Source organism: Dermacentor variabilis, chromosome 8, assembly GCF_050947875.1.
Source record: "Dermacentor variabilis isolate Ectoservices chromosome 8, ASM5094787v1, whole genome shotgun sequence".
NCBI classification, from domain to species: domain Eukaryota; kingdom Metazoa; phylum Arthropoda; class Arachnida; order Ixodida; family Ixodidae; genus Dermacentor; species Dermacentor variabilis.
This window is the reverse complement of record NC_134575.1, coordinates 21,227,469-21,242,150: the sequence shown is the minus strand read 5'-3', so window position 1 is coordinate 21,242,150 and position 14,682 is coordinate 21,227,469. Positions and strand designations below refer to the sequence as shown.

Sequence of the window (14,682 nt, the reverse complement as noted above, 5' to 3'; positions counted from 1 at the left end):
AAAATTACAGAAACACACAGCGCAAGCGTTAAACAGCAGCTTTATTTCCAGTTCTCGGAGGCATACTTATACTGCTCAAAACGTCATAAGACACGTGTACATTGGTCGTAAAGTATGCAAAAAACGGGGAAAGCCACACGCACACACTTTTGTGGCCACACTGATCATGTATAGGGGTGTCCGTTCAATTTCAACAGAGATAATCGAGTTGTTACAGTGCTAAAGAAACAGATTAGTTACTGGCGCGTGCACTTGAATTTTGGTTCAATAACGCCAAAATGTCGTCGGACTTTTCGACCGACGAGCCATATAAAGCGCTCACCTTAATAACCGAGCGCCTCTAGCAAGCTATTTGCTTTATTTGACGTTCCATTATTTGTTGTTCGGTTTAAAAGGTATTCACTGTGCACTTGACATTCTATATTTATAGCAGTGGTGACATTCAGGTAGCGCTTGCTGTTTTAGTGCATATTGATATAGAGAACAAATTCCTTATAGTATAGAAACGGTGCTCCATCTCATCACCTAAATATTTATACATTCCGAAGCTCTCGCGCGATAGCACGTCGAACTCAAAGAGGCGCAATAGTTCGCGTTTGACGACGAAGATGCCCCACCAAATGGTTCCGCGAATGCGCGCGACCGCTTTATTAGTAGTTAGGTTCGTCCACTAACTACAAACACCTCCCTCCAAACACACACAAGCAGGCGAAAGAACCAAATAAATCTATTTACTTGAAAATAAACGCGTTTTTCCTTAAGGAGCCTATTTTATGAGGTGTAGATAAGTTATCAGCAGAATAATAATACGAACATCTGTGTCCACACTCCAGTACTGCAGAAAGCAAGTGTTTCCACATTTTGACAAATACATATTGAAATTTACCTCAGAAGTGGCTTTTCGCAATATCCACCGCTGATTTACATTTCACGGAAACAACGTGATTGTCTCAACAAGGGCAGCAAACATGTATAACGAGTTGGCGTATACGTACAGCCATCTATACTGCGCATACAGATGTGCCAGTTTGGGAATCATGGAGCGAAACAGTAAGCGCGACAGAAATATTCTCACTGCATCAGATATACTATTTAAAGATCACAAATCCTTTAACGCACGTGTTGTTGCGCGAGAGCTTTGTGGCCTGACAGCCGCGCTGGACAGCTTGCAATGATGGCATCTGAATGTGTAGGTGTGATTAACGGTGCGCTGTACCGGGCGTAGTCTCCGTCGCTAAATATTTTCTGACTTTTCGTTCATGCTTCAAAAATGCAGTCTTCCATGGTTAATACAAATTTTAACGCCGTACCTCTTGGAAGAATTTTTGTGACAGCATTGAGGCTTGATATGCGACGCATCCACCGCACTTTCAGCGGTAACCATGGGCTGGTTCAGAAATAAAATAGCCCTAATATTTTAGAGCGCAGCTCCTAGGTGCCCGCTCCTGCGTTGAGCGTCAGTGTGCCTCGTCCTTCGATTGCCTAACAGAGCGAACGAGCGCAGCAGCGGATGAAAGACGGCGAGAGCAAATAGAGCGCGAGGAGGAAAGTGCACGAGGGTGCAGCGGAAGCTTGAGGAGGAAACCGCCTTGAAGCTCAACCATATGGCGCTCGCGTCCCCGTGTCCGCGGCAGCGGCGGCACCATGGGGTAAAAAGAAAATGAAAGAACCAGAAAGCTTGCCTTCGCTAACAGCGCTTTCCGCAAGCGTTTCCCCGTAAAAATTATGGATGAACAGGCTGAATTTGCCGGGAAACGGCAACTGTGTGGCCAGTCTATACAGAGCGTCACGCGTCGCAGCTCTGGCAGTCGGTGCCTGATGGGTGTGATGGCTCAATATATTGCGAAATGAAAACACGTATGGAGCTGCGCTAAAATTTGGCAATAATGAGTATCGTAATCATCGGTGAAATTTTCGTTGTGTATATGGAGTTGCTCAACTTCTTCATCCTTTTGTTCAGGGTGACTTCCGTGTAGTTTTCAATCAGCTGCTTATCTATTCATTTAGGAACACTAGTTTTTCTGCTAATGAGCGCGTTTGTAGTTTTGCACGTGACTTGGCCAACTATTTGAGAGCAAAGCCAAAAATTACTTACATTTAGGCTGTGGTCGAGGTGGTGTTCTAGGCATTGGTCGAGGAGTTGTAGTAAACGGAGTAGAAAGGCCACGTTTAACGCGCCCTGGCTTGCCTCCAGGTCTGATTACGGCAGCAGCAGCAAATGAAGTGCTCGGTTCTAGTATCGTGCCTATAATAGTCAGAAGTGTGACAAACAGGACAAAAATGATAGACGTGAACAATTTCATCACTGTTGAATGCCAAATAAGCATGAATGCTTCGGCTAGCAGCCACAGGTGACTTTATACTTTTGCGAAAAGAAAAAGGTAAAGAAAAAAGGCATACTTCCTTTTTTCTTATTTTTTGCCCTTCAACAACTGCCATTGTGTTACCATGCCGTGCAATAAAATACAATCGCTCGTTTTTTCATTATATGAGTATAAAAATACCTTCGTAGAAAGAATCGCATAATGGCTAGTATCACGGGCTGCTCTAGGATAAACGAAGGATTCGGAGGCAAGTGCGCTCACAATAAAAAAAAAAAGAAATAACTGCTTGAAGGCGCGCTATTCTTTAATGTCATAACGCTGCGCACCCTCACTCAATACTTTATCGAGATGGTGAAGGTGGCTTCTCGTCTGATTCGTAAATTCAGAATGATAAAAGTGAAATAATTTTCCAAAGCGACTTACCTTATGATGGCGTTATTCAATGCCAGGAGAGCAACCTGGGCTAGCCATCACTTGTCATTTTAAGACATCTTAAGCCTTTCTACAAAAAAAAAACAGCAGAATAATTTTTCAAAAACTATTTCTGCAGTTTATTTTCAGCAGCACGAGCATACTAAAAAATTTGGCCCAAGGCACGAAAATGTGGGTCTTAAAGTGCATTTCCAAAAAAAGAAAGCGCCCTCTCCTGTGGTGAGGACTTCACGTCTTATTCCGACAGCATTTAAAAAGTCAACACCTGAGTACCTTTGTTAATTTGTTCTCCCAGACGATTACAATGTTGAAGACCATTCCTATGTGCGATGGCATTGTAGCCCCGTTGTGACGCCACCTTCTCTTCCCCATCTTCACCACCCCAGTCAAAGTCCCTAGGAACTAGCTTACTAGATCAATATTCTGCGCCATACGGAGCTAATGAGCGCGTGCCTGCGCTTTGTAATGAAACAGTAAATCATGAAAGAAGACCTGCAAGTGTGTAAATACAAACAAGAAATCAATTAAGTCAAGCGATCAGCAATGATTAATGAAGATTGTCGCTGTCGCCAACGTTCCGACAGGGGCAATTGTATTTGCCAGTTTTCATAAGTTGGAAAGGTATTGACTACTCATGACAAACTATACAGTCCAAATAAAGCCTAGTGTGTGTCGACTATTCTTAAGGTGATTTTTTGTGAGCCTTACTATCGGTCTTTTTACTTTGGACCTGGGATTTTTGCGTGTTGATCAAGAAAAAATATTTATGTACCATATAAGCTTGTTTGCCTAATATTTTAGTAAAACAAAAGATACGGAAAGCTGATCCAGGGAAAAGTTGCGTGAGCCCCTTGTGAAAACCCTGAACTCTGTACAAAGTCAAATGGGCACAATCGGTATTTCACAAAAAAGAAGGAAAGAAAGAAAGAAAAACGAGTTGTGACGTAACCAGATCAAGTACTGAATCGAATGAATAATACGTTGCACAGACGTGCCCCATATGAACGCACAATAGAAAACCCAGAGAGTTTCATATTATTATACCTAGGGGGAAATCTGGCACTGCGATAGTTCAACCATCATGGGAATGATGGGAAGTACAGGCTTCGGATTGGCATTCTGTAGACTGGCGAACTAGACTACATGTATTTCTTGGCAGTTTTGGTTTCGCTGCGAGCGCAATTGCTATAACCTGCAGTGGGACACTAGAACGTAAAGCTCTCTGCCTGTGTTCTGTTGCTCGAAGTGGCGATATCGCTTGGCCAGCGGCTGGGACGATGTTGGTGTCGCGGTGTGGTGTCCAAGCCCTGATCAGAAAGCGACGGCACCGTAAACGATGAAAGGACATGTTTTCACCATTTTGACCTCGGTTTGTTAAGTGTGTTAAGTTGGCGCTGTAGCGTTACGTGCTTTATGAAACTTCAGAATAGGAAAAAGAAGGAGCTACTGATACAATACTTCAACAGTTGTACTTCTAGTGGCTTGACAATCAAATTTCATTGAGGGCTTCATTATGCATTGGTCGTTCATGTGCTCGTTGAAATACGTGTTTTAGAACTTTGAGAACACAAACTTACTTGTGATAGGAAAGGTGGCTGCTTCCTGGCTGTAGTCTAGTGCCGCAAAATGGGTAAGTGCAAAGTCAAGACACAACGCTTCGGAAGCGGTACGTCAATATAAAATATGAAAGCATACTCGTAGGAGGCCACTAGCGTCGTAGCTAGCACTTCCACAGACGTGCTTAAAAGTACTTGAAGACGTTCAGCAATTGCAACAGCCGACGCAGCTTTTCGAAAAAGCAAGAGAGTTCGCAAGAGCCTGTCGTCTGCGCAAAAGTCTCGCGTTTGCAGCAAGTAGGCGTCGTAGCAGACGACACTTGTAGCATTCCTCTCAAGGGCGCAACACTTTCTCATAATGCAACATTTTTAGTTCCATACATACCTGACGAGTATTTTATATAAGTACATGCACGGTTGTTAGTGCTGTTGCAAAAGTAAGTAAATAATTGGTGATAAAACATAGTAAACTGTGCTTCCATCTCAAAGTCATAGAAAGTTTATGTAGCCTGCTGTGCATTATATGACATGCTGCAGATATAAAATTCGATTTTACGCGATAATATTTGAGTGTAGCTTCGTTTACTGCGCCGCAAGCAAACGCCACTATTCTAAAGATCGAAGTCAATCCGAAGCCTGTACTTCCCATCATTTCCATGTACGTTGAGGCAACGCTCATGAGAGCCTCAGTAGACACTAGCTCCACATTTCACTCTAGGGTATTTATTTAGAAACTCTATGAGAAAACCAATTGCTAACAAACACTAAAAAACGAGTACAGACATAGGAAAACTAAGCGCGAAAATATTTTTATTGCTTCAACAATGGAATCAAATTTAGTTCTTAACGCCTGTACTCATTGAAAAAGAATGTAAGCACCGTATAATCTCGAGAAGTAGTGATATCTGCGAGACTATATTCAAGTGCAGAAAACACATTGTGTTTCGAATGCAGTTTATTATGCTGCTTGCTTTATCAATGCAACTGGCCTTCCTCTGTTGTCGTGGAGGCACCATCGCGCAACATCACGTGTAGCAGGCTGACGTATTTGCAATCATGTTTTTTTTTCTGTGCGACAATGCCTCACACTTGCTGAAAAATTATTTTCTTCATTCTTTTGTGTAAAGGTTGCAAAAAGATATGGGTGCCTGAGAAAGGCTGGCCAACGTTTAGACAGGAGGCCCTACTTTCGTCAAAGGCGGCCATGTCATCCTCGACAGGTTAGCTTTATCGTGTTAGTAGAATGACATCCCGTGCGTTTGTTGTCGGTGGCGCATGGATGTAAAGGGAGAGACTGAAAAAAATAAGCGTTGTCGCTTCAAGTCTGTAGGCGTGGTTTCCAAGACGAGGGGACAAGGTCGGGAGAGTGGGGCGTTAGGCTGATAAGTTCAAATTAGGCGTCGTCATAGCGGTGTACAGAAGTGACGCGAACCTGTGTGATAGAGACGCCGAGAAAGGTATTCTGACGTGTGGGACTTTGTAGTGTGTCGGTGAGGGTCTTTGTAAGCACCTTTCTGATTATGAGGCACGCCGTTGTGGGGGACTACTGAAGTTTGGACCAACTTGGGTTCTTAACCGTGTATGTAAATACAAGTACACGGGTATTTTCGCATTTCGCCCCCATTGAGTAGCGGCCGCCGTGGCCGAGATTTGATCCCGCGACCTTGTGCTTAGCAGCCCAACACCATAGCCACTAGGCGACCACAGCGGGTCAAAAAAGAAAGAAAGAAGGAAAGCAAGAAACAGAAATTCTGAGAATTGTTTACTAATGCGTAAGCCTTCTTTGGCCAGGCTGCTACTTCGCTTTTGCTTACTTGTTTGGCCAGCTTATTCATGTCTGTTCATCGCGGCCAATCATCTAGTATTACACTAATATAATGATTATTGTCTGTAACTTGACCAATTATGCCTGTCCTGCATGTATATCGCATAAACTGAGCCAAAATGCTGTCACAAACGGCTCTTGTTTTGCCACACCCCAGTTTTTGTACATATTGCTTTCTTATGTTACTTTCACTTAACGACCTTGACGCAGGCACCGCGACGTAACGAGCCAACTTTGATTGGAATCATCAGCGGAAGTCACCAGGATCACCTGGATACCGAAATTGCGGCAAGTGGACCCAATTTTCGGCTATTTTCCGACTCTGACGCGTCGTCCCGGTAGCTGCGTTCCACCTAGCGTCGACTCCGACCACTGCCCGCCGGCCAAGTGTCGGTGCGCCGCGCTGCCGACCCCTGGGGCTTAGCAGGGCTGGATATTTTCGGCGAAAATGGAGGTTGTTGTTCAAGGAGAGGATATTTCTCCTGAAGAATTTTCCGAAAAGGTCGGTTGGTTCACGATCAACACAACCCAGCAACGCGGCAGCCAAGATGACGGCCGCGAAGGAGGAAGCCAAGGTGTCGGCTCGGATCGAGGAAAGAGACAAGATGGCGGCCACGGCCACGTATGCACCAAATCAATCAAGATGGCGGGGAGGAAATTGGCGCGGCGCTCCGTGGCGTCACAGCAACCACGCCTACCTACTGGCCTGCATAAGGTGATAATCCGACCGAGCGGAGGATTGAAAGCTCTATCTTTGGGTGGAGACGTGAAGATATATGAGATTGTTCGAGCCGCTGTAGGCGTGAATTTGAAGGAGGCTAAGGAAGACATTATTCAACTTAACACCAAGCAAAACACCATTTTGGTGGGCACCATGAGTGAAGAAAGAATGCATCGCTACCTGAAGATAAAAATACTTCAGGTTGATCAGGCAAAATACGAAGTGAACGCCTACCTGTGAGCCCCCGATGGCAGTGGCAAAGGAGTTATTCATGGGATCCCGGTGAAACACACGGAAGCACAGATTCTGGACAACCTGGATTGTTCAAGAAACCCCAAAATCAGAGGGGTCAGAAGAATGGGGAAGACATCGACCTCAGTTCTAATACTCTTCGTAAACGATAATATGCCGTTTTGGATTTATTATGGAGGTGGGCTCCTCAAGTGCTTCCCCTACAAAAAGAAGTTTGAGGTGTGCAACGCATGCGGACATCTTGGGCACCGCTCTGATGTGTGTCCGGACCCGGACGACGTCAAGTGCCGCGGCTGCGGTACAGTGAAGCCACCGGATGGACACGTGTGCGATCCCAAATGTGCTCTTTGTGGAAAGGGACATGAACTGGGCAACAAGAAGTGTCGCGAGATCTACCGAACTCCGTACATCGTCAGGAAACGCCGGTGGGAGCGGAAGCTCCAAGAAGAGGAGGCGAAGAAAACACCCCCGTCTGGGCGAAAAAGCCGATCAAGAAGCCGGGAGGGCTTCCGGAGCCACTCCGGCTCCTTCCCTCGCCTCGATCGCCCGGGCCGTTCCAGCTCCAGGGGCTGCTCCAGCTCCAGGGATCGTTCCGCCTCCTGGGTCCACTCCGGCTCCAGGGCAAGATCGTCGTCAAGGCCGAGGAATGAAGCCAACACGCAAAGGGAGGTGAGCTGGGTAGATAAGGTCTCCTCAAAAAATACGGAGTCCGAGGAACTCGCCAAGATGAGAATCATGGTAGAGAAACTCATTAAAAAAGTAGATGATCCCGAAAAGGAAAACGCTATGCTAAAAATGGAGAAGAAAGTAGCTAACGCAGTCAAAAGAGCTAACACGGTTGGAACCCACCCAACCGTTGAAAGCACTGTGGCGATGCAGGTAGATGACACCCGCTCCCCACCTCTGAAAAGGAAACCAGGCGCCAATGCGCCGCAAGAACCCACAATGACAGATCTGTGCAAGAAAATGGACGACTTCCAGGCGAGCTGGAAGGCAAAGTTCGCATCAGTCATCCAAGCCATCCAGGCGCTATCGGAAGAAAGCCAGAAACACAGGGCCGCGTTGGTGAGCAGTAATAACTCGCAGAGGGAAACAGAGCAGAAGGTACATGGTGGTTCTCACACGGCTGCGACCCTAATACCACTGGGTGATAATCCACAATTCAATCATGGCCAGTCACAATAAACACACGATTTGGCAGTGGAATTGCCGCGGGTACCGTCGCAAAAGAGCGGTCCTACAGCAGCTCCTTCTTGGCAAAGACAATCCGGACGTAATCGCTTTACAAGAAACTGCGGGGATGGCAAAATTATCGGGCTACATATCATTTAGTACAGATGATGGAAGATCCGGGGTAACCACCCTGGTCAGGAGAAACTTGGCAGTCGTTAAGCACGACACGGAGGTTATCAACGTAGACCACGTCCTTGTTGAACTCATTCCAGCAAAAAAGAAAGAAGGCAGCCTCTTTGTTCTCAATATCTATAGCAGCCCGAAACAAAGGAAGGCCCGATTTGGAGCTCTTCTCCAAAAAACTCTGCGTATTGCCAACAGGAAAGCTTTGGTAGTGGTGGCAGACTTTAACGCCCAACACGCTGCCTGGGGGTACAGAAAAGAAGGAGTTAAGGGAAGGGACCTCTGGCTGGATGCACAGCAAGAGGGGCTCACCTTAATGACCGACCCCCAAACCCCCTCTAGAACGGGGAATAGTGTCAGCATAGACACCTCACCCGACCTCACATTCGTCAAAAACCGGGGCGATGCAACCTGGGTTAATACCCAGGAAAGCCTAGGTAGCGATCACTTTATTTTCGAAACAGTGGTGAGCGCAGGCCCTGCCAGGAGAAAAGGCAGAAACCAGCTAATTGTTGAATGGGATGCCTTTCGCGAAATAACAAGCGAGACGGCAGTGAGTGAGATAAGGGTTATTGATGAATGGGCTAAGAAACTGGGCAGGACGTTAAAAACGCAACCAAGGAGATAACGGAGGACTCTGCACTGGAGATAGCGGACAGCCACCTCCTCCATATGTGGGAGGCTAAGCTCAGAATGGAAAAAACGGCTCAGGAGGCAAAGGTGGAACCGCAATCTCAGGAGACGGATCGCTAGGCTCAATAAAGATATAGAAGATTCCGCGCTCAAACTAACCAGGCAGAACTAAGAGTCCACCTGCGATAGGATGGATGGAAATATAGGCCTAGCTAGGACATGGAATCTACTCCGCTACCTGCTGGATCCACAGGGCTGCAAAACAGCTCAGCGACAGAACCTTCAAAAAATTCTTCACTTGTACGAAGGTACGGAGGTAGATCTAATGAAGGACATACGGGAGAGATACATAGGCGACACTAGCAAGGAACCCCTACCTAACTATGAAGGCGTAGGCAACTCCAGCCTAGACGAACCCATCAGCGAGGCGGAGGTCCGGGCGAAGATTGCCAAGCTCAAAACCAAATCAGCTTCAGGCCCGGATGGCGTTAGCAATAAAATGCTACGCAATCCAGACGATAACTCTATAACTGCATTAACTAACTTTATGCAGAAGTGCTGGGAAGAGGGTAAACTACCAAATCAGTGGAAAACCGCTAAGGTGGTGATGATCCCAAAACCAGGCAAGAAACTCCAGATAGAGAACTTAAGACCTATCTCTCTAACCTCTTGTGCAGGCAAGCTTTAGGAGCACGTTATTCAAACGCGGCTCAATAACTACATGGAGGATAATGACCTCTATCCGCATTCGATGGTGGGCTTTAGGCCCAGGCTCTCCATCCAGGACATGATGCTGCAACTAAAACACCAAATCATCTATGCGGAAACGGGGGACGCAAAGACAATCCTAAGGCTTGACCTAGCGAAGGCTTTTGATAACGTCACACATAAAGCCATTCTTGAGAACCTTCAGGGCTTGGGAGTAGGCGTACGAGCCTACAATTACATTAGGGACTTCTTGTCAGACCGAGAAGCAAAAATCCAGATTGGAGAATGCCAATCGGATGACATTAAATTAGGCAGCAAAGGGACCCCACAGGGCTGTGTGCTCTCGCCCTTTCTTTTCAATGTGGCCATGATCAAACTCCCTGAAAGACTGGAGGCTATTGAAGGACTAAATCACAGCATATACGCTGATGACATTACGTTGTGGATAGCTAGGGACAGCAATGCCCAAATAGAGGAGACCCTCCAAAGGGCTATCCAGGCAGTTGAAGGTTACGTCGGACCTAGGGGACTTAAATGTTCACCGCAAAAATCGGAACTGCTTCTATACCAGCCGAAAGGCAGGGCCAGTAAGGAGGAACCGCAAATCTCTCTCACAGCTGGGGGTATCCCCATTCCAAAAGTGGACAAAATCAGAGTTCTGGGACTTTTGATTCAGGCCAGCAGCTTTAATGGCGAAACAATAAGGAAACTAGACGGCTGCGCACTGCAGACCATGAGGCTGATCCGCAGGATCGCCAACAGGCGGTCCGGGATGAGAGAAGCGAATCTAGTTAGGCTAGTCCAGGCCTTTGTGATAGGTACAATAGCTTATGTTGCTCCCTTCCTCAATTTTAGGTCATTCGAGAAGAAGAAGATTGAGGGCATCATACGTAAAAGTATAAAACAGGCGCTGGGGCTTCCCATCCGCACTGCAAATGAAAAGCTTTTAGCTCTAGGGCTCCACAACACTCTTGAGAAGATTATTGAAGCAGTGAGGATCTCGCAGTATGAGAGACTTGCGGGAAGCCCTACGGGCAGGAAAATCCTAGCTAGGCTAGGAATAAACTATGAGGGGCAGGAAGGCATCAAAGTCGACCTGCCGCGAAGCGTGCGGAACCGACTAATAATCCCACCACTACCTCAAAACATGCACCCAATCCATCACAAGGAACGCAGAGAGAAACGGACCGAGGCTCTTGAGAAGCGTTTCAAAAACTCGATGGACGTGTTCTACGTTGATGCTGCAGACTATGGCAACGGCCGCATGACCCTAGCTGTAGCGAGCGCTGAAACTAGGTTGATAGCCAGTGGCACAGTTCCAATGGATTGCTCTCAGATTGGAGAAGAATCTGCCATAGCACTTGCAATTGCAAGTACTTCACCCAAAATTATAGTAAGCGACTCTAAGGTTTCGGTGATGAACTTTGCCAGAGGCAGAATTTCTCCCGACGCGAACAGAATCCTGCAGACCTGCAGAGATAGCAGGAAAATTGAAATAATCTGGCCACCTGCGCACGCCTCCCTCGCTGGGAACGAGGCGGCCCACGAATTAGCTCGAGGACTTACATTCCGAGCTGGTGGGCTAGCCGAAGGCTTCACGGGGCGAGACCGCTTAGTGTGCTACAGAGAAATCACACAACACTACAGACTAGGGCGGGTTAAATATCTTCTGGCTGATGCATCCTTAAGGAAGAGCCAGGCCTCCACTTGGCGTCGCCTGCAAACCAACTCGTTTCCAAGCCCGGTGTCGTGCAGCCTCTACTACCCGGGTCAGTACTCCAGCCAGTGTAAGCTAAGTAAAGCCAGGGCTAATCTTAATCACATTCTGTGGGAATGCCCACAGGCTCCCTCTGAGGGAAGAATAAAGTCTTTAGAACAATGGGAGACCTTATTACTCAGCTCCGATCCGGAGATTCAACTGAAGACCGTCCAACTGGCCGAAATCGCCTCTAGGGTCCAAGGACTCCTGGCCGTCGTCTAGGTGGGAAGACTTAAAGCCTTCCCTACATCTGTTGGACAAATAAAGTTTTACAATCCAATCTAACACTTCAGTCATCCACTGTTACATTAATATATGAATTACATGTGCTAACTTCTTTATTTTACCTTTTTTATGACCTTAACAGGACGAAGGCAACGTAACCACTCTTTTGCCGGTTGGTCGCATAGACATATATATACCTGCCGCGCTGCAGTCCATAGTTAAAACGCTATGAGGAATAACTTTTTTTTGTAATGCCTCCGACAACCTAATATTACGCTATTATAACAATTGCGTGGCTTAACTTGAGCAGTAATGCATTATTTTTTTTAGCTATAAGGCATCACCGGACGGACAGACTTTGCGAGATAACTCTAAAAAAAATGGTTGCGCATTAAAAAAAGAACGAAATAAGAAATCGGAATGTGACAGCGGAAAACTTTTATACCTATTGCCTGGTCTATGCGCGCGTTTTTGTTTTACGAAAGAAAAGGGGAAAGCGCATAGCGTGTAAAACATCTTATTCTATACCTCTTCTCACGCCGGCTTTGCGCAAACAGGACTGTTGTGATGGTTGGACTAGAAAGTGCTCTCTGCATTTGCGCACACTGTCGCCACTCTCACAGCTTCTTACCCCTATAAGCTTCAGACATGGTGTGCAATCGACGTTCGAGCGATATTATGAAACAATGAAAACATGTGCGATTTTTATCGTGGTGCTCCATTTTACCTGGGGTTATGGAAGCTTTGTTTACGTCGATTACCACAGTGCGTGCCTAGGAAACTTCACACACTTTTGAAGGCTATCTATGTATTTGCCTGTTTATGTTTCTCACCGTTTTCCCGTTAACTTGTGTCACTGGTGGCTCATAATGGTTAGCGCATCAGGCTGCTGTTCTGATGGATGAGGGTTATTGATCATCGGGGTTATAGAAAACTGCCCATGCATTTTTCCCACTGCGTGTGCAGTGGGAAAAGAAGCTTCTCGCCAACTTTGGCAACTGAGTACGTGGCACTGGGTAAGCCCATTATGGAATGATACAGCTGATTTCTATTTAGAGCACTGGGTATGTGCCACTTGGCCTGCGTTGTTCTTCTCTGAACTTTCCACTATAATAGAAGGCTGGTGATATGGTACTGGGTATGTATGAGTGGGTATGTGCGACTGTTGATTGGACTTCTTTAATGTGAACCGTGAGCACTGGGTATGTGTCGCTTGCCGTGTGCCTTATTTCAATGAACCTGACGGAAAATTCGATGATTGTGCATGTGGTACTATGTAACTGCGGCTCTTCAATGAAATTATAGTCGAGTACAACTCATGAAGGCAGCAGAAGACTCGCCCAGATGACCGAAGCACGGCAGCCTATTGCCTCCACGACTAAAGTAGTAGTCCCGCGGATGAAACTCGGCCCAGTTGGAAGCACGGGCAGCCAAGTTCTTCGTCGGTGGCGTCAACGTCCGTCCGGCTCATGTCGTCAGTCTAGAGTGTGCGCACATTGGTGGAGGCTCGTGTGCATCCGCCTTTGAGAAGCAAATGGCGCTGTCTTCTAAATTTGTACACGACTATAGCTGACGCCAACTTGAGTAACTGGACATGTGCCACGGCGCATGTGTCGCAATGCGATGGGAACGAAATTTCTTTGAAATTTCTTCGGCACTTGGCGGAATCGAACGCCTGCAACGCGCCCACTTTACGGCAGCGACGCTAGATGGCGCAACGTGTGCGCTGGGAAGCATGTCTGTAGGCCCTTACAGCATACACGTCTCTCTCGCAGTCACCAAATTGCATCGATGCAAAATGCATTAACCTCCAAGTTCATCGTGAGATGCGTTATGCCAGGTTTATAAAGCGGAGTTTTGGTACTTGTGATTCCGCCGACGTCGTTCGGTCGGTCAGACGAAGGGATTCTCATCCTTACTTAAAAAATAGGTGGCGGGCTTCAAGCATCTAGCTCTTTGAGACAACTACGTGTTGATAATGATTATAATTTTGAATTATTATTATGTTATTATTTTGAATTTACTATTGAATCCGCCACGCAGAGGCTGATATTGTTACGTGTAGCTATAGAAACCTACAGAGCTCTACAGAGACCGAGAGGCATCACCTTGGACTGATAAAGGCCGTCAGGGTTAAGAAATGCAGTCTTCTCTCAGTCCATGTCGTCGACGGATATCTGCCAGTAGCCGGACCGTAAGTCGATAGAATGAAAATATGTGGCACCACACAGGCAGTCTAGAGCGTCATTAATACGTGGCGAAGGGTACACGTCTTTTTTGTGATTTAGTTGAGGTGGCGATAATCTACACAAGAACACCACGTTCCATCCTTCTTTTTGATAAGTACTACGGGAGAAGCCCAGGGACTACAGGAAGGCTCGATAATGTCCTTTACAAGCATCTTTTTGACTTCCTGTTGGATAACAGCTCGTTCGGACGCAGAAAGACGATATGGACGTCGGTGAATAGGGTTGGCATCGCCAGTGTTTATGCGATGGATCACGACGGATGTTTGACCTAAGGATCGATTGTCAAAGTCAAAAATGTCGCGGTAGCCTTCAAGAACGCGGCAAAGAGCTTCAGCTTGAGCAGGTGTAAGGTCAGAAGAAACCATCTTCTCAATAGCGACGTCATTACCGTGCGATGACGTCACGGTATGGGCTGAGCTGTGAAGTTGAAGTTGAAGTTGAAGTTGAAGTTTATTCATATGAAAAAACATAGGTACATAAATGTAATATACAGACGAGGGTCCCAAAGTAATCATACTGAAAACGGGACCCTCGGTTAGTAACTACAACAGAATTGTAACATAGTTGGCAGCGTAACAGCGGATAGTATAATAATAAATTAGTTGCAAGAAAAGCAAATGATAACGAAAAAAAAAAGAAGAA

The 14,682-nt window shown here is 46.4% G+C and overlaps 1 protein-coding gene across 2 annotated transcripts in view; it reads left to right on the top strand.

Annotated features, from left to right (window-relative positions):
* Positions 1-14,682, top strand: part of LOC142589798 (uncharacterized) — a 148,517-nt gene that overhangs the window by 120,793 nt on the left and 13,042 nt on the right. The window contains exon 3 of one of the 2 annotated variants that reach the window (XM_075701377.1): positions 6,348-8,295. The exons of the other annotated variant lie outside the window; for it this stretch is intronic. Coding sequence (XP_075557492.1) covers positions 7,216-8,295 — 1,080 coding nt within the window. The 5' untranslated portion in view covers positions 6,348-7,215. Of the gene's footprint in view, positions 1-6,347; positions 8,296-14,682 lie in introns of those variants that run through there. 2 annotated transcript variants of the gene reach the window in all.